Source organism: Cnephaeus nilssonii, assembly GCF_951640355.1.
Source record: "Cnephaeus nilssonii genome assembly, chromosome: 6".
NCBI lineage: Eukaryota > Metazoa > Chordata > Mammalia > Chiroptera > Vespertilionidae > Cnephaeus > Cnephaeus nilssonii.
The window spans coordinates 97,537,530-97,557,984 of record NC_137077.1 but is presented as its reverse complement, the minus strand read 5'-3'; the positions used below and the strand labels follow the sequence as shown (position 1 = coordinate 97,557,984).

Below are 20,455 nucleotides of genomic sequence, written 5' to 3'. Positions count from 1 at the left end.
TTACTGCATACAATATGCACTTAATACGTACTTACTGACTACTCAATAACAAGTCCAGTATGGTAATTTCAATCTTTGATTTAATCTAGAGTTTTGTTCATGCACATTCATTATGAAATTTTTTAGTTCATATCTAATATTTTATTCTTTTGATTTCTCTCATCTCCCTCCTCCCTTTTCCCCTCTACCTATTTTTTCCTTTTCTCCCCATTTGCCTTCATTTGCATTGATTGAAAATACTTTGACCCCCCATTCCAACTTTTCCCACTCTTTTTTTGTTTTAGAACTATATATTTTATTGGTTATCCTGGAAATTTTAACATATATATCCTATCTAATAATAGAGTAATATGCAAATCATCACTCCGATACACTCACAAGCCACGCCCACAAGTCATGCCCACCAGCCAATCAGAAATCGAATATACAAATACACCCAACCAAGATGGCTGCAGCCTCGGAGAGCGGCCATGGTCGGAACTGGGCGATTGGAGCCAGCTGGGGTCCCCCACAGGCGATCAGAGCCAGTTGGGGTCCCCTGCAGGCAATCGGAGCCACCTGGGGTTCCCTGGCAGGCAATCGGAGCCAGCTGGGGGTCCCTGCCTAGGGCTTGAGCCTCAAACAGAGGCTTGTGGCATTGGCTGGGGGAGGAGCTGGGCCATTGGAACCAGCTGGGGTCCCCTGCAGGCGATCGGAGCCAGCTGGGGGTCCCTGACCAGGGCCCAAGCCTCAGCCAGAGGCTTGCAGCCTTGGCTGGGGGTGGAGCCCAGTGATCGGAGCCAGCTGGGGGTCCCTGCCCAGAGCCCGAGCCTTGGCCAGAGGCTTGAGGCCTTGGCTGAGGGCGGAGCGGGGCGATCAGAGTCAGCTGGGGGTCCCTGCCCAGAGCCCAAGCCTCAGCCAGAGGCTTGCAGCCTTGGCTGGGGGTGGAGCCGGATGATCAGAGCGAGCTAGGGGTCCCTGCCCAGAGTCTAAGCCTTGGCCAGAGGCTTGCAGCCTTAGCTGTGATTGGAGCTGGGTGATAGAGCCAGCTGGGGTCCCCTGCGGGTGATCAGAGCCAGCTGGGGGTCCCTGCCCAGGGCCCCAGCCTCAAACAGAGGCTTTAGGCCTTTGCTGGGGGTGGAGCCAGGTGAGCGGAGCCAGCTAGGGTCCCCTGTAGGCGATCGGAGCCAGCTGGGGGTCCCTGCCCAGAGCCCAAGCCTCGGCCAGAGGCTTGCAGCCTTGGCTGGGGGTGGAGCTGGGCGATTGAGCCAGCTGGGGGTCCCTGCAGGCGATTGGAGCCAGCTGGGGGTCCCTGCCCAGGGCCCGAGCCTCAAACAGAGGCTTATGGCCTTGGCTGGGGGTGGAACAGGGCGATTGGAGCCAGCTGGGGGTCCCTGCCCAGGGCCCAAGCCTCAAACAGAGGCTTATGGCCTTGGCTGGGGGTGGAGCAGGGCGATCGGAGCCAGCTGGGGGTCCCTGCCCAGGGCTGGAGGCTTTAGGCCTTGGCAGGGGTGGAGCCGGAGATCACAGGAGATAGGTGTGAACTACAGAGGAAATACCTTTTCTGACCACTCATTGGCTAAGCTCCCTGTATGCCACTGGTAATATTCTTAGTAACTTGGGTATAAGAATCCAAAAAGGTGATCTAGGGCTTTTCTACCACACTCCTGGAGAAAAAAATGAAGGTCCGCTGCTGGAGGGCTAAGAAATGTCATAACCTGCCCTACATGGTTTGGCTCAGTGGATAATGCCTAGGTTTGCCAACCGCAGAGTCCTGGTTAGATTCTGATCAAGGGCATGTACCTAAGTTGCAGGCTCCTCCCTGGCTGGGGCCCAGGTCAGGGCTCATGCAGGAGGCAACCAATCTAAGTATTCCTCTCACTTTGATGTTTCTCTCTGTCTTTCCCTTTCTCTTTCACATTCTCTAAAAGTCAATGGAAACATATACTCAGGTGAGGATAAAAAAAAAAAAAAAGAAAGAAATATCATAGTCTATGAAAGACACATCTTGAAAATGCCTAAAGAAAGTTGTCATTTTTTCTTGGTGAAGGGACTGGAGTCCGTGTTGATGAAAACACCTTGGTGGCTGCGGTGACTGGCAGTGGCTCCAGCAGCGGGGTGATGGGGCTGGTGCCTTTCCCTGATCAGCCGGATTGTCTCTCACAAAGGGAGGCCAAAGCGGGCCTAAGCCATCAGTAGGACATCCCCTGAGGGCTCCCAGTATGTGAGAGGGGGCAGGCTGGGCTGAGGAGACCCCCCCCCCCCCGCCAGTGCATGAATTTCGTGCACCGGGCCCCTAGTTTTAACATAAAGTCTAAAAGTACACAATACCTCTACTTCCCCTAGAATATAAGGACCTTACACATGGTGGCTTATTTTTGTGTGTGTGTAATAATTTCACTTTTATTCTCCTAAGTAGACACAAGTCCTATGACATTTTATCTTTCTTTCTTTTTTAAATATATCTTTATTGAATTCAGAGAGGAAGGGAGAAGGAGAAAGTGATAGAAACATCAATGATGAGAGAGAATCATTGATCGGCTGCCTCCTGCACGCCCCCTACTGGGGATTGAGCCCACAACCCAGGCATGTGCCCAGACTGGGAAACTAATTGGTGACCTCTTGGTTCCTGGCTCCATTCCATACTGGCCAGGCCCTATAGCATTTTAAATGAAGTTTTCAGACCACAGGGGTAGCATGGAATCCAGCTCTCAAATTTGGCAGGGCAGATATGGGGCAAGAAATTCCTAAGGGTGGGCTGGTTCCCCTCCCCACCTTCTCAAGAGTCAAAGCTGCAATGGGCCAGGCTCCTCCTGCAGGATGAGCTTTCTTTTTCTTCTTAATTCATCCAGGAGGATGCTGCCCTTTACAAATTTCAGATTTACCCAGGGTCCTCCATCTGATCTCCCACCCTCTCTTGTGGCTTTGACTTATTTCCTATACTTTTTTTATTCCTCACCTGAGGACATGTTTTTATTAATTTAGAGAAAGAGAGAGAGGGAGAAAGAGAGAGAGAAAAACATCAATGTGAGAAATATTGATCAGTTGCCTCTTGTATGTGCCCTGACCAGGTAATTGAATGCGCAACCCACGTATGTGCCCTGACTGGGAATTGAACCTACAGCCTTTTGGTGCATGGGACCATGCTCCAACTAACTGAGCTACCTGGCCAGGGCTCTACACATTTTTAATTAACCAGAAATATTAATATGTTTTCTCTTCTCCAAGCTTTCTGATTGATAGTGCAGTGACTAAGAATGTAGTTTTGGAATTTTGAGTGTTTGGGATTCAAACCAAGACTTTACTACTTACTTCCTGTGGCTTTGGGCAAATTAATAAAAACCTATGTACCTTGATTTCCTCACATGCAAAGGGAGGAGCAGTGATAGCACCTGCCTTACAGGTTATCGTGTGCACTAACTACATTAATACAGATAAAGAGCCTAGGACAGTGCCTGGCATACAGTAAGAACTCAGGCATGAGCCGTTGATATTGCTACTATTTTTGTGCTTGAAGAAAAAGGTCTGAGGTTACACTGCATTCTATTACACAAAGGAGTTAATGCCTTATGATATGAGATATGGATTTCCATAACAAATAATTTTCAACTTTCAAGTGACATTAGGTAGCTTATTTGTGTCTGAATATAAAGAAATGGCTTCCTCATTGACAAAATAGCAAGTACTTTGTATGCATTGTTGTTCTGTTTTTCTTCCTTTTAGAAATTATCATCTCTTGTGGTTAGAGTTTCAAAGTCTGTTTTTTCAATTATAAATTATTTCTACACGCTGTTGGATCAGCAGATACTCCTACACAGAGAAGCTTCTACCACTTAAACGTAGCATGATAACACTTTGTTTTTTAAGAGAAAATGATGCCAGCGGCTGGTTCATTTCATTTAGAGTCACAACACATCAGTATATGTATGCCAGGCCCCAGAACAATCCTACATATCACATGTGCTGGCATTGCTCCATTAATAACACTTGAACAAATAAATTTCAAGTTCAAATTTTCTCCCCAAATAACACAGATCACATTTCCCGAATACCTGGTGAATGAAGCTTGGTGGTTGAAGCTGCTGCTCTCTTCGGAGATGAAACAGCAGGTTTATTAGCATCTTGATCTTTTTGTAGTTCTTTCTTTGTTCCTATATATAGTTTAAAAAAATAAAAAGAAACAGAAAGAAAGCAAATTAATTACAACTGGAACAGCAACACAAGCCGTTTGTGGAAAGGGATGTTTAACAAAAGGCAAACAGAGCAAAGTCCTATTTCGATGATTTGCTGCTATGGCCAGACCCCCTGTGCTTCAGGGACGACACACAGAAAGGGAATTCAGCTGGAGGGGTCAGGGGACTAAGCACACTGCTGCCTCTGATTTGATGGGAAAATCCCTATCTTGGGAGGTTGCAGCACCTCAATGACCATGACGAACTATGTGGGAATTAATATTGTCTTGTCCTTAGCCACCAACATGACCTGCCTGCCTCTTTCTGTAGAAACTAATTTTCAGAAGACTGAGAAGGAAGCTGTCTCTGAAGTAAGTACTGATGACTTCAGCATCATCGAGGACCCAGCCATGGGGCCGTGGCCTGCCTCTAATTAATTTCCATGCAGCTGGTCCACACAGGTGACCTGCGAAGCCTCTGTGCTCTCTCTGCTGCAGCTGGGCCTTTGTGGAATCAGAGCTGGTCCCAGCAGAATGGGGTGTGGGTGATATTTCAATAGCAAGCGGCATCTAAGAACAGCTCCTCAAATCATGTCCTTTCTCCCTGTGTGCTGGGCATGGACACTCACCTTCACGTCACCTTCATCAGAAAGTCAAAGAACAATGGATGGAAAATTAGAGAAATAACACAGACCTGGATGGACCTAGACCTGCCTCTACTTTAGCAGAGTTTATTATGTTATTTCAAAACCAAACCTTGGTGATGGTTCCTTAGATGCCGAGCACAAACCTCCAACTTCCCCCCATGCTCTATAGGTAACCACTGCTAGCAATTTGGTGATTATTCTTCCAGATCTTTTTCTAGGTATTTATAAATATATCTACACATATACAAACACAGTTATTAATTAACTAAATGAATCACATACTGCAATTTCTTTTCACCTACCACAATTTTTAAAGATCTTTTTCATATCATTTATTTATAGACTAGGGGCCTGGTGCACGAAATTCGTGCACTGGGGGTGGGGGGGTCCCTCAGCCCAACCTGCCCCCTTTCACATACTGGGAGCCCTCAGGGGACGTCCTACTGATGGCTTAGGCCCAATCCCCACGGGAAGCGGGCCTAAGTCGCAGTCTGGCCTCCCTTTGTGGGAGGCAACCGGGCTGGTCAGGGGAAGGCACCAGCCCCATCACCCCGCTGCTGCAGCCACTGCCAGTCACCACAGCCACCAAGGTGTTTTCATCAACACAACTCCAGTCCCTTCACCAAGAAAAAATGACAACTTTCTTTAGGCATTTTCAAGATGTGTCTTTCATAGGATATGCATTTCTTTCTTCTTCTTTTTTTTTTTAATCCTCATCTAAGGATATGTTTCTATTGACTTTTAGAGAATGTGGAAGAGAAAGGGAAAGACAGAGAGAAACATCAAAGTAAGAGGAATACTTTGATTGGTTGCCTCCTGCATGAGCCCTGATCTGGGCCCCGGCCAGGGAGAAGCCTGCAACCTAGGTACATGCCCTTGATTAGAATCAACCCAAACCCTGCTGTCGGCAGGCCGAGGCATTATCCACTGAGCCAAACCGGCTAGGGCAGGATATGACATTTGTTAGCCTTCCAGCAGCGGACCTTCGTTTTTTTTCTCCAGAAGTGTGGTGGAAAAACCCTAGATCACCTTTTTGGATTCTTATTACCCAAGTTACTAAGAATATTACCAGTGGCATACAGGAAGCTTAGCCAATGTGCATTCAGAAAAGGTGTTTCCTCTATAGTTCACACCAATCACCGGCTATGCCGTGCCCAGGCCTAAAGCCTCTGGCCAAAGCTTTAGGCCTGGGAAGAGGACCTCCAACTCCCTGTGATCGCAGACTGCCCATTGGGCAGGGGACCCCAGCTCCCTGCAATCCACCACAGGAGCAGACGCCCTCACAGGAGCGGACCCCCAGTTGCCTGTGATCCATCGCAGGCTCCCCGCTGGTGCCCAGGGCTGGCAAAGCCTCCGGCAGAGGCTTTCCCAGCCTTGGGCTCAGCCGCACCCCAGCGTCCCTGTGACGGATCGCAGGAGCGGACCCCCAGTTGCCTGCCATCCATCGCAAGCTCCCCGCTGGTGCCCAGGACCGGCAAAGCCTCCGGCGGAGACTTTCCTGGCTGGCGTGGCAGGTGGGCGTGGCTTGTGGGTGTAACGAAGGTATGGCCAATTTGCATATTACTCTTTTATTAGGTAGGATCTTTTAAAAATATCACATTGCATTAATGGGCAAAGATGTACCATAATTCATTTGCCTATCTCTTATTGCTGAAAATTTAGATTACTAGCAAGTTTTGGCTATTAAAGTGGCGAAATGTGCTACAATAAACATTATTCTACTTGTTTCTTTGCACACGGGTACCGGTGTCTTTCCAGGACAAATGCATAGCAGTACCTTTGCTCATTTACAAAATTGCGAGATGCAGTCTACTGTCCTCTAAAGGACCTAATCTACACACCCAACCAAGAGTGTGTGAGAGCAGCTCTTTCCCTACTGACAGTGAAGCCTCAACACTTAACTTTTGCCAGATACTTAGAGTATCTTCATATCAGTCATGTGCATTTTCTCATTTGGAAATTGTCTAATTAAACCTTTTGCCCATTTTTCTTACATTTTCCATACTTTCACTTTCAAAAACTCATTTATAGTATCTTTTACTGGACTGCTGTTTTATGCAGTTTTAATGTGTTCAAATATGTTAATTTTCCCTGTCCAGTTTTAAGAGCACTATTATAGGTTATTTGTATGTCTGTGTGCATGCAAGTGTGTGTGTGTGTGTTTGTTTGTGTGTGTGTTTGTGTGTGTGTGTGTGTGAGAGAGAGAGAGAGAGAGAGAGAGAGAGAGAGAGAGAGAAGCTGAGGCAGGGATAATTTCTGGAGTTTGGGGAAGGAGGCAGGTATTTGGATCCTACCTCCTTTTCTCTTGTTCTTCTCTGGCCTGACTGGGCCACTGCCTCCCTCACACCATTGCATCTGCCTCAGCCCCTCTCCATCCTAGTCCACCTGCCTTCAACTTTTCCATCACAGACCTGTCTTCATCTCTTTTGTTTTAATGCCTTTGGAGACTTTGTTTTAGTCTTGTTGGCTTGAATCTTCTAAGGCCTGAATTCTCTTTCATAGCCCCCCATTTTTCTTCCCACTCTCAATACACTTTGTGGCATGTGGTAACATACTGTCTTCCACATCTCAGTAATGGCGCCATCCACTCACTGCGCTCAGGTCAGAAACGCCAGGAGTTACCTTGATTTGTTTCTTTGCTTCTTGCCTCCATTCAGCCTGTCAGGAAAGCTTGTTGACTCTCCTCTGAGACTATCCCCCAGGTCTGGCCACATCCCTGCCTTGCATTGCCTCTTCATAGCCCATGTCACCAACACCCCTTCTGCCTCCTCTACAGCCTCCTGCCTGCTCTGTTACACCCACCCCCACCCCTTCAGCTCATCCCCCCGCCAGCAGTAGCTGAACTACTTAAAATCTAAGTTAGAGCAAGTCATTCCCAATTTCAAATCCCTCCAACAACCCCCCCAAGACACTCAAACTGAAATGCCAATTCCTTATCACACCACAAGGCCCTATACACCAGCACTCTCCAATAGAAACTTAGAATGAGCCACTTACGCAATTTAAAATTTTCTTGAAACAACATTTAAATAGTACAGTGAAATTAGCTATAATAAGGTATTTTATTTGATCCGACAATTCCATATCATTTCAACATGGCACAGGTCACCTTTCAAGTGCTCAATAACTGCTCCTGGGCCGGTGGCCACCACAGTGGACAGCACAGCTCCAGAAGACCTGGTCCCCTGGCTACTTCACAGACACGCTGTGATGGCTGATTTTATATGTCAACCTGACTGGGTGATGGGGTGCCCAGATATTTGGTCAAATGTTATTTGGGGTGTCCTTGTGTTCTGGGTGTTTCTAGATGAGATTAACATCTGAATCTGTGTGAGTGGGCCTCAGCAGTTGGCTGAAGGCCCGAGTAGAACAAAAGGCTGACAGGGACGGATCTTCGCCAGCCTGGTTGGCTGAGCGGGACATCAGTCTTCTTCTGCCTTGGACTTGAACTTACCCCATTGGCTGGCCCAGGTCCCCAGCTTGTTGACTGGAGACTTTGGGATTTCTCAGCATCCATAATCATATGTATGTTTAATAAATATATAATATATAAATTCTGTAAAGAATACATGTTATTTATATGTAATATACTATATATGCATATGTATCTTATTGGTTGTGTTTCTCTGAAGAACCCTGACTGATACGCATGATGATATCACTCTGGTCCCTGCTTGCACCTCCAGCCACACCAGCAGCCTTGTTGATGCTGAAACATGCACACTTCCTCCCATCCTAGGTACTTTATCTTGGGTTCCTTCTGCACAGAATATGCTTCCCCCAGCCCTGGCTGGTGGACTCAATTGCTTGCAACGCTGTTCTGTACACAGAAAGGTCACAGGTTTGAGCCCCAATCAGGGTACATACTCAGGTTTTAGGTTCCATCCCCAGTCAGGATGCGTGCCAGTTGGGGTTCGTGCAGGATTCAGTTTCCCTCTCACATCAATGGTTCTCTCCCCCTCTCTCTTCCTCTCTGTCTAAAAAACAACAACAAAAATGCTTCCCCCAGACTTTAAGCATGGTTCCCGCATTCATGCATGCAGGTGTCTGCACAATAAACCTTCAGAGAAGCCATGCCTGGCCTCCAGGTGAAACAGTCCTGCCACCTGCCACTCTCCCTTTCACTTGCTTTGTTCTTCACAGCATTTGTCATTACCCCCAAGTGTGTTATATACTCATCTGTTTGTTTATTGTCTACCCTCCCACTAGAAGACAAACTTCAACCAGTTGGCCACACCCTTCCCTGCACCACGTGGTCATTGAGTTGATGCTCTTACTGCTCCTCCCTCTCCCACTGGGCTCCTTTCAAGACAGGTCCAGGCCAGGCATTCTAGGGCTTACAGGGGCTGGAACCTGAGTCCCAAAAGTCCAGTCAGCACTCCACACTGCTGACAGAAGTGCTTTTTTCAGAGTACCAATCTGTACCAATGGCTAATCTTGCTCTTCCACTCCTTCCCTCCTCTTTGATTTCAGGTATCAACAAATACGAAAAGGCAGCAAGGTCCCCGGGAGCTGAGAAGAGAAATGGGAAAGGCCAAAAGTGCACTCAACACAGGACTTTAAAAGAAAATGAAATATGCATATTTATTCATAGTTTCAATTTTTTCCATAACATGGAGTACAATTTGGCAACTTCTAGCAAATATTTAAATATTGATAGACTTGATTAAGCAATTTCACTTCTACACATCTCTCTTTGCAACACTTGCACAAGTGTGAAAAGATGTATGTTCAAAGACACTTCATACACTATGACAAGAATAAAGTGTAAATAACAAAAATGCACATTGGGTAACAGGTGAATAAATTATGGTGCATCCATACAATGAAGTACTATGCCCTTAAAAAGAATGAGATAGCTCTATATTGTACTGGTATGGAGAGCTGCCCATCTATATACTAGTATGTAAAACCCTAATGTGCAAATAGACTGAACAGTGGAACAACTGAACAACCAGTTGCTATGAGGTGCACTGACCACCAGGGGGCGTGCACAGAACATGGAGGGCATTGGCCTTGGTGAGATGGTGGAGCAGGTGAGCAGGGGCGCCAGACCAAGGTGGGGTATTGGTCGCTGTCATTGGGGCGAGTCTCTGGTGGTTACTGAAAATTCTTTGCTCCCTTGTGCTGCAGTCCCACCCAGTGTTCGCACCCGCTGCCAGTGCCCAGCGCTGGCCCCGATTGCTCAGTGCTGTCAGCAGGTGCGAGTGGTGGCTGCCGGCCCCAATCACCCCTCAGGGCTTCTCCACCTCCTCCTTCCCCTGAGGGGCAACTGGGGCTGGCAACCCCCGCTCACATCCGCTGCAGGTGATGGTCCCAGTTGCACCTGCTGCTGGCGTCAGAGCTGCTACTTGCACCCACTGCTGGTGCTGGTCCTGCTCGCACCCACAGCCGGCGCCGGAGCCACTGCTCGCACCTGCTGCCAGAGCCCGGCACCATCCCCGATCCCCCTGAGGGCTTTTCCACCTTCCCCTACTCCTAAGGGGCAATCGGGGCAGTAGCCACCACTGGCGCTGGCCCCAATCGCTCTGTGCTGTCAGCAGGTGTGAGTGGAGCCGGCACCATCAGTGCGTGGGAGTGGTGGTGGGAGCAGGGCTGCCAACAGTCAGGAGACAGGGAGCTGTGGCAAAAGGGGCCAGATGGGGGCGCAGAGGATGGGCTGAGACCTGCCCCTGTGCCCACTGCAGCCTCGAGGCCCACAGTTCCTTTCAAGGTGCACGGATTCGTGCACTGGGCCCCTAGTGATAAATAATAAAGCGAGTTGTTGAATAGTATGCATTTCTATCCTATTTTTATAACACAAAATGTTATCTGTACTATGACTGTAAATATGTAAAAAGATTTGAAAAACAGGCACCAGAGTTTTAATAATGGTGACTTCTGAGCAGCAGGATTGAGAGGCTTTTACTTTTTACTTTTTATTGTATACTAGAGGCCCAGCACACAAAATTGTGTGTGGGTAGGGTCCCTAGGCCTAGCCTGAGATCAGGGCCATCTTCTGCCCACTCGCCAGTCCCCAGTCCCGCCCCGCTGCTGCTCACCCCAGTTCCCTGTGGTTCCCTGTTCGCCATCCAGCAATCAGAGCCTGCGGGCTGAGGGGAGGGACCAAGAGGTCTGCCTTCCCCCTGCCTACCAGTCCCCAGTCCCACCCACCGCCACCCACCCCGGTTCCCCATGGTTCACCATTGGCCATATAGGGATCAGAGCCTGCGGGCTGAGGGGAGGGACCAAGAGGTCTGCCTTCCCCCTGCCTACCAGTCCCCAGTCCCACCCACCGCCACCCACCCCGGTTCCCCATGGTTCCCCGTTGGCCATCTAGGGATCGGAGCCTGAGGGCTGGGGAGAGGGACCAAGAGGTCTGCCTTCCGCCTGCTTGCCAGTCCCTAGACCTACCCTGCCACCACCCACCCAGGTTCCCTGTGGTTCCCCATTTGCCATGATAGGAGCCTGCGGGCCTGGGGGAGAGACGAAGAGGTCTGCCTTCTGCCCACTCGCCAGTCCCCAGTCCCACCCTGCTGCCACCCACCCTGGCTCCTCATGGTTCCCCGTTCGCCATCCAGCGATTGGAGCCTGTAGGCTGGGGGTGGGAGGGACCAAGAGGTCTGTCTTCTGCCCACTCACCAGTCCCCAGTCCTGCCCTGCCACCACCCACCCCGGTTATCCGTGGTTCCCCATTTGCCATCCAGCAATTGGAGCCTGCAGGCTGTGTGGGGGTGGAGGAAGGGATCAAGATGTCTGCCTTCCACCTGCTTTCCAGTCCCCAGTTCCGCCCCACCACAACCCACCCAGGTTCCCTGTTCACCATGATCGGAGCCTGAGGGCCAGGGGGAGGGACCAAGTCTGCCTTCTGCCCACTCACCAGTCCTCAATCCCGCCCTGCCGCCACCCTGGTTCCACATGGTTTCCCATTGGCCATCCAGCCATTGGAGCCTGTGGGCTGGGGGGAGGGACCGAGAGGTGGTCAATGCACATCATAGCAACTGGTCGATTGGTCATTCTGGTCGTTATGCCGTATGGTCACTGGCCTTTTATTATATAGGATGTTTCTGCATTATTTCCACTTTTTTGATGAATTACACAATACTTTTATAATAAGAAATAAATAATAAAGGAAGAGAAACCAAACCAAAATGGAAATAATTTGTCTGATCCATAAAAGCACAAGGAGAGAACCCAGGCTAGTACAGCTAATTCTGCAGAAATTACTCTGATCAAAACTTTCCCAAACCCCTCCCCTAGGAACATAACCCTGCCTGGAAGATTCCTGTATGGTTCTGGGAATTCCTGATGAAAAATTATAGCAATCAGCTATTCTTTTTGCAGTTTTCTTGCAATCCAGACTTAGCCCAAATGTTTTAAAGTATACCATCAGCTTCCATTTAACTCTAAGATCTCAGCGTTGACAGAGGTGCCAGCGCAAGTTTGCTCTCAGGGTTTTCTTGCTGCCCTCTGGCCACTCTCCCTCAGTCTCCCTGGCTCCTGCTCCTCCTTACCTGCACCTGAGTGATGCTGTCCCAGGATTCTGCCTCAGTCTTCTCCCGTCTACCCTTCTGGATGAGCTCGTCTACACAGCATGCTTGCACTACTGAGCTGGATGCACTGACCACTATAAGATCTGATATTTCTAATCCAGATGGGCCCAGACATCTCTCCTGAGATCCACACCTTTTCGTAGCTGCCAACTAGGCATTACCACTTACTACTAAATGACCAAGTCAGCATGCCCTATGTGGGACTAATTACTTCCTCTCAAATCCACTCCCCTTCACGTATCTTCTTTCCTCGTCAATTGTTCCCCTAGTCACTGAAACCAGAAGCCAGTAAGTCCTCTTCCTTATCCTCCCCTGTCACTAAGTCCTCCTGATTCTGCCTTGTATGTAGCTCCTGAATCTGGTCCTTCATCCATTATCACTTTTACCTTAGCTCAGTCTCTGTCATTTCTTGCCAGGACAACTAGAAATATCTCCTGTCTTCTGTCTTATCTTCCTCATCTTTACCTAACCCATTCCCCTTACCACTGCCAGAATGACTTTTCTTATTCATGAACCAGGTCACATGATTGTCCCTATTATTTCTTTTATTGAAAATTGAGTTTTTGGGTGACATTGGTTAATAAAATATATAGATTTCAGGTATACAATTCTGTAATACATCATCTGTATATTGTATTGTGTGTTCACTATCCCAAGTCAAGTCTCCTTCCATCACCATTTATCCCCCTTTAGCCTCTTCTTCCTCTCCCCATCTTCCCTTTCCCTCTAGCAATCACCACCGTTGTCTGTGTCCATAAGTCTTTCTTTTTTTTTCTTTGATTAATCTCTTCACCCTTCTCACCCAGCCTCCAACCCCTTCCTCTCTGACAGCTATCAGTCTAGTCTCGGTATCCATGAGTCTGTTTCCACTTCATTAGTTTATTTTGTTCATTAGATTCCACATATAAGTGAAATGATATGGTACTTGTTTTTCTCTGATTGGTTTATTTCACTTAGCATAATGTTCTCCAGGTCCATCCATGCTGTCACAAAAGGTAAGTTTTTTTGTTTGTTTTGCGGCTGAGTAGTATTTTATTATGTAAATGTACCACAGCTTTTTTATCCACTCCTCTATTGATGGACAAGAATAAACTAAACGGATTACAGACTTAAATGTTAGACTTGAAATCATAAAAATCTTAGAAGAAATCAAAGGCATTAAAATCTTGAACTTTTTTTGTAGCAATATTTTTTTCTGATATATCTCTTCAGGCAAAGGAAAACAAAAGAAAAAATAAACAAATGGGACTACATCAAACAGCAAAGGAAACAATCAACAAAATTAAAAGACAACTCACTGAATGGAAGAATATATTCACCAATATATCTAAAAACAGCTTAACATCCAAAATTTGTAAGACACTTATAAAACCCACCACTAAAAAACAAAAAATTCAATTAAGAAATGGGTAAAGGACCTGAATAGATACTTTTCAAAAGTATCAAAAGACAATACAGATGCCCAACAGACATATGAAAAGATACTCAATGTCATGAATCATCAGAGATATGCAAATTAAAACAAGGAGCTATCACCTCACACCTGTCAGAATGGCTATCACCAATAAATCAACAAACAACAAGTGTTGGTGAGGATCTGAAGAAAAGGGAACCCTTGTGCACTGTTGATGGGCATATAGACTGGTGCAGCCACTGTGGAAAGCAGTATGGAGTTTCCTCAAAAAATTAAAAATGGAACTGCCTTATGACCCAGTGATTCCACTTCTGGAATATATCCAAAGAAACCCCAAACACTCATTCAAAACAATATATGCACCCCTATGTTCACTGCAGTGTTATTTACAATAGCCAAGAAAAGGAAGCACATGATTGTCTTTGAACAGCCTTTCCAAAGCTTTCTGTCTTCTTCAGCAGGAAGACCCAACTCTGTGGCCTGGGATAAGCCACCTCCAGGATTTCATTTTCTCTGCCACTCGCCCCTGCTGTGACACCACAGTTACTGGTTGATATTCTGTCTTTGCCTATTCTGTTCCCTTAGGCTGGACTGCTCATTCTCTCCCTTATTTTCTTGGCCACTCCTGATCATCCTCAAATTTAACTCATTTCTCATCTCTAAAGCTTGGTGGCTGTAAACAACACAGCTGTATACTCTTAGAGTTCTGGTAGTCAGAGCATGAACTTAGTCTCACTGGGCTAATTGCTTTGGCTGATTCCTCTGGAGCAGGTGTCCTCAAACTAAGGCCCGCGGGCCACATGCGGGTGTTTTTGCCGTTTTGTTTTTTTACTTCAAAATAAGATATGTGCAGTGTGCATAGGAATTTGTTCATAGTCTTTTTTAAACTATAGTCCGGCCCTCCAATGGTCTGAGGGACAGTGAACTGGCCCCCAGTTTAAAAAGTGTGAGGACCCCTGCTGGAGGTTCCAGGTGAGAATGCGTTTCCTTGCCTTTTTCGGCATCCAGTACTCCCTGGCTGTGGCACCTTCCTCTGAAGCTCACAAACCCCACTTTTGGAACACAACCTTCTACCCTCCAGCTGTCTCACTGTGCTGTTACTGCTCCATCAGTCCCTTTCTTTTCTAGACTATGAATCCCTTCTCACCCAAACTGAGGGCTCCTACCTTCCTTACCCAATTTAAAGGTGATGCCAAAGTCCTCCATCTCAACTGTCCTCTTGTCCACACTCTTGCTCTAATATCCCAAAGGCGGCAGAAACCACCACAGTCACCCCTATCTGCAGAACCCAACCCCAGCTCAATCCCGCTGTCACTCTCCTCTGAGCACATGACACAGATGGGGTAACTGCAGCCACGACACAGCCCAGCAGTTCTCCTATTTTTCTCTTCATCTTTTGCATTCCTTTTAAAAAATCTTAAAAAAACCACACCCAAAGTTCCACATCTGTACCTTTCTAGATCATTCTGTAAAAGGCTTTAAACAAAAACAGAATCTTGTCTCACCCTCCATATGCCCATTTCATACTCATCATTTTGAACATTTTAAGTGGTTTTTCCTAGTGTCTAACTCCATATATCTAAGTAACATATGTGTATATTGTTATTTCTTTTTTTTAAAATATATTTCATTTATTTTTTACATAGAGGAAGGGAGAGGGATAGAGAGCTAGAAACATCGAAGAGAGAGAAACATCAACCAGCCGCCTCCTGCACACCCCCTACCAGGGATGTGCCCGCAACCAATGTACATGCCCTTGACCGGAATCGAACCCGGTACCCTTCAGTCCGCAGACTGACGCTCTATCCACTGAGCCAAACCGGTTTCGGCAATATATTGTTATTTCTTGATATTACATTTTAGACCTATTTTAATAGCTTCCTATTATGGAAAATAACAATTTAGCTCTCTATAGATTTCAGGTATACAATTCTGTAATACATCATCTGTATACATCTCCCTCATCAATACAGTTGTACCATAATTTTTGGTTAAGTCAAAATTCATTGTTCATCTTGTTACAAATATATAAATACTAGAGGCCCAGTGCATGAAATTCATGCATGGGGTTGGGGGGATCCCTCAGCCTGGCCTGCACCCTCTCCAATCTGGGACCCCTCAGGGGATGTCCGACTGCCTCTCAAAATCCGAGACTGCTGGCTCCTAACCACTCGACTGCCTGCCTACCTGATCGCCCCTAACCACCTCTGCCTGGCAGCCTGATCGCCCCTAATTGCCTCTGCCTTGCCCCACACCCGGGACCCAGGATTCTCTCCTCCAGCCAGTCGCAGGCACCTGGGACCCGGGCTTCCCTCCCTCTGGCCAGCTGCAGGCACCCAGGACCTGGGCTGGCTTCACCCGGGCCAGCCACAGCTGCAGGGGACCTTGGGTGGGTGGCTTCACCCGGGCCGCAGCTGCAGGTGCCTGGGACCATGGGGTTTGTGGCTTGTTCCTCTCCCGGGCCGCAGGCACAGCCGCTGGCACCTGGGACCATGGGGACCCTGGGGCGGGCGGCTTGTCCCTCTCCCTGGCTACAGCCCCAGCTGCTGGCGCCTGGGACCATGGGGCGGGTGGCTTGTCCCTCTCCTGGGCTGCAGGTGCAGGCACAGCCGCTGGCGCCTGGGACTGTGGGGCAGGCGGCTTGTCCCTCTCCCAGGCCACAGCCTGGCTGGTCTCCATTCCTCTCTCCCCAGTGATGGTGTGAGGGTGTGATGACCATTTGCATGTTAGCTCTTTATTATATGGGATTATTCACAACTGGGTAATTTCCTTACTTGTGTGACTTTTTGTTTTCCCTGGACTTAGTAGCTTCCTTGGTTTGTGTTTGCTTAGTTTTCTATATATATTTTGCTGATTCTCCTTAAAACTCTACCAGAGCACAGCTTTCTTCTCACAATTATGCAAAAGGCTTTGTTTTGGTTTCCTGGAGCCCTCAATTCTCCTCTGGATTGGTCATCTCTAGGGCTGTTCAGAGCTGCCATCCTGGAATGCTGTTCATCAGTGTGTCTTTTACTCAAGCCAGAAATGTTGACCTCATCCTTGTCTCATCCCTCTTTCTTGCTTCTCTACATACAATAAAATGTGAAGTGTTGTGAAATATGCACCTGGCGTTTCTCTTATATTTCGTCTACTTCTTTTTTGATAGTCATTGCAGCTTGTTCATGCAGACCAGTATCACTGCTCTTGTGGAACTTTGCAGCAGCCTCCTGCTTCTTCTTTTCTCCAGTTAACTCTGCCCCATCTCATCCTTTAGAACTCAACCTAGAGGTCTCTGGATGCTACTATTATGCTCTGTGGCCATGGCTTTATTACACTACTAGAGGCCTAGTACACGAAATTCCCCTCAGCCCAGCCTGCACCCTCTTCAATTCGGGACCCCTCGGGGGATATCTGACTGACAGTTTAGGCCCAATCCTGGGGATCCCTCTCACAATCTAGGACTGCTGGCTCCTAAACTGCTCACCTGCCTGCCTGCCTGATCGCCCCTAACTGCCCCCCTCTGCCAGCCTGGTTGCCCCTCACTGCTCCCCCCTGCCAGTCTGGCTGCCCCCAACTCCCCCCCACCACACCAGCCTGGTCACCCCTCACTAGTCCCCCTGCCAGCCTATTTGCCCCAACTACCCCCTCCCGCTGGCCTGGTCACCCCCAACTGTCCCACCTGTCAGCCTGGTCGCCCCTCACTGCCTCCCTCTGCTGGCCTGGTTGCCCCTAACTGCTCCCCCTGCCAACCTGGTCACCCCCAACTGCCTCCCCTGCTGGCCTGGTCATGCCCAACTGCCCCCCCCCCCTGCTGGATTGGTCACCCCCAACTGCCCCCTCCTGCTGGCCTGGTCACCCTTCATTGTCCCCCTCTGCCAGCCTGGTCGCCCCTCACTGCCCCCCTGCCAGCCTGGTCGCCCCACGCAGCCTGCTGTTCAGTCTTTGGTCATCCCTCACTAACCCCCCTGCCGGCCTGGTCGCCCCATACAGCCTGCTGCTCAGTTGTTTGGTCATCCCTCACTAACCCCCCTGCCGGCTTCGTCTCCCCACGCAGCCTGTTCAGTCGTCTGTTTGGTTGTTTCGGATGTGACAGCCCCTGGCTCTTTATATATATAGATCAGCTGAATGCCTTTTATCTGTACAGATTCCCTATTAGACAATACAGTACATGAAAATTGCCCACTCAGTCAATGTTAGTAGATAAATGAGGTGGTTATTATCACTAATAATGTTCTTCCTTGCTGGAAAATGAAATCAACCTTGCAAGGAGGTGAATTCCTGACATTTGAAAACCTCTTATTTTCTCCTTCTCATTTCTCCTCCAGTACCTCTCTCCCCACATAATAGGCATGTCCTAAGTGAGTAATGAGAAACTGTGTTACACACTGTTGGCCACAAAACTAGTGAACTCCTGAAAATGATGGATTTGTAGAAAGGAAATAATCCAGTTCTCCGGGGGAATCAAGACACTGCATGATCTATGTCCTGAGAAATTGTAAACAAGTAAGTCATGGTGAGAAAAATACTTTGTATATGTGAAACTACACAAATAGATATTGAGGTATTACTCACTGTGGCATATTTAGTTCAGTAAGACACAATGAAAGAAGTAGTCAGGATAATTTATCTAATCATTTACTCACTTTAGTTCAAGAGCACAACAAAACTATGCTTCTCAAGCTAAGATTTTCCCTATATAAATTAAAAAAAAAACCAAATAGTCTACTTAGTATTAAATGAGTGCCATCATGTTAGTATCCTGTAGTTTTACTCCAAAGACTATGTCATCCCTCTTATTTTCTGAACTATTCATTCTTTGAAAGCTCCTAAGCATCCGTTTATTCATTTATTCATTCATTCACTCATTCATTCATTATATAGTTATGGGGTGGCTCCATTGTACTTGATACGGTATTAGCTATTGGAGAATCCAAGGTGAAAAGACAAAATCCTTATCTGCAGAAATTCACCAATTAGTGGGATGTGTAAATAAGCAATGTCAAAATAATGGAGCAGCACAGAGGTCGGGATAAACACTTCCCTCTAGGAACATGGAGACAGAGCCAGATAGGGCTTCACCAAAGGTTATATTTGAGCTCAAATGTGAAATATTGCCAAGAAGAAAAAGGCACAACAGCGGAGGGTCACATGTAAAGATACAGGTATAAAGGGATAGTATATTCAGAAATAGGAGGTGGGTTATGAGATTGGAGGAGGGTTTTCGTCTTGAGCCCAGCCTACCTTAAACTCTAGCCCTCTATGATCTTGAACATCAGACCAAGGCAAATTTCTTACTCAGTTTCCCTCTAACATATCTGAATTCCTCTGAAAATCCAATTAAAGGCTAAATAAGACTACTGTTCAATTAAATACTTATTATATTATTTATATAGTTTTTTTCTTGCTTTCTTTTTTATAAATGAGAAACTGCAATTGAGGTTGCCAATTAAGGGAAATGATGATTAATGAACAAACAGGAAGTAACTAAGAATGTAACCTGTTTTTGGCTGCTAATGCTTATAGTTCAAACTAAGGTATTTGTCTAAGATGATAGGTCAAGACTCACTCATCAAATGGAAACACATATTTAAATGAGTCATTTCCTTATTTATAAAAAGGACATGTACTCATTGTAGAAAAATGAGAAAATACTTTTTCTTCATTTCACCATATCCTCACCCAGCAATAACCACTATGAACCCATTGAAATGTATTATTTCAACTCATATTATGTATATTTAGATTTTTCTTAATAAAGTATTATAATACAGTTTTAAACACTTTTATTGTAAAATATAATACTTCAAACAAACTTATTTGTATAGTTTAGCAAATAATTATAAAGCAAATACTCATGAAATTGTACCCACGTCAAGAATTAGAACATTCAAGCTAATGAAGAATTAGAACAGTATCGGCCCCCCCTGAAGCTTGTGTCTCAAGCCTCTTCTTTCCCATTCAAGGAAACCACTGGCACTACGATTTGGTCATTTCTTGCTTTTCTTCATAGTTTTGCTACTCCACAGGCACCTTTGAATAATTCCTGAAGTCTGTTTGTAAATTTTATATCAGTGAAATCATACCATATGTATATTCTTGTCTTGCAATTTTTACGAAAAATTGTGTCCGTAATATCCATCTGTATTTGGGCAGCATGTAGCCCTAGTTCACTCTCAATGCCAACAGCGATCCACTGTATGCACACATCTCATTGTATCCATTATTCTCCACGAATGGAAGTGTGAATTACTTCCACTTCCAGTTTTTAGCAATTATAAGCAATGTTTCTTTGAACATATTTGTGCATATCTCCTAGTAAAAAGGTGGTGAAAGGCCACTGAGAGCACTGGGGGAGGGTAGGCTGGAAGGGTTTAGACTCATCTCAGGTAGGCTGGTTGGGTGGTTGTTGATTAGCAAAGTGTGGGGCCCAAAGTGGTTCTCAATAGAAACATGCAGAGGGATTAAATATGTAATATATGAAAACTTAGCAGAACCAAGAAATGTGTCTGTCTTTTCCAGCTATCTTAGAAAATAGACAACTGGCATTAATCTCTTTCTGTTATGTTTGCATTTCTTGTACCCTTCTCCCCTATGATGAAATACAATGGTATTTCATCAATGTAAGACAGCCAATAGAATTTATAAGAAGTCAAGAAAGAAATTAAGTTTTCAATAGTGACATGTAATCAAAAGTTCCAGAGTCATCATGTTAAGAGACTGGGTTACATCATGG

At 46.6% G+C, this 20,455-nt stretch overlaps 1 protein-coding gene across 4 annotated transcripts in view; it reads right to left on the bottom strand.

Moving 5' to 3' along the window:
• The window catches only part of MTUS2 (microtubule associated scaffold protein 2), a 603,680-nt gene that overhangs the window by 128,311 nt on the left and 454,914 nt on the right, over window positions 1–20,455 (bottom strand). For all 4 annotated transcript variants that reach the window (XM_079775057.1, XM_079775060.1, XM_079775058.1 and 1 more), the window contains exon 7: window positions 4,032–4,130. In XM_079775057.1, the coding sequence (XP_079631183.1) occupies window positions 4,032–4,130 (99 nt within the window). The remainder of the gene's footprint in view (window positions 1–4,031; window positions 4,131–20,455) is intronic.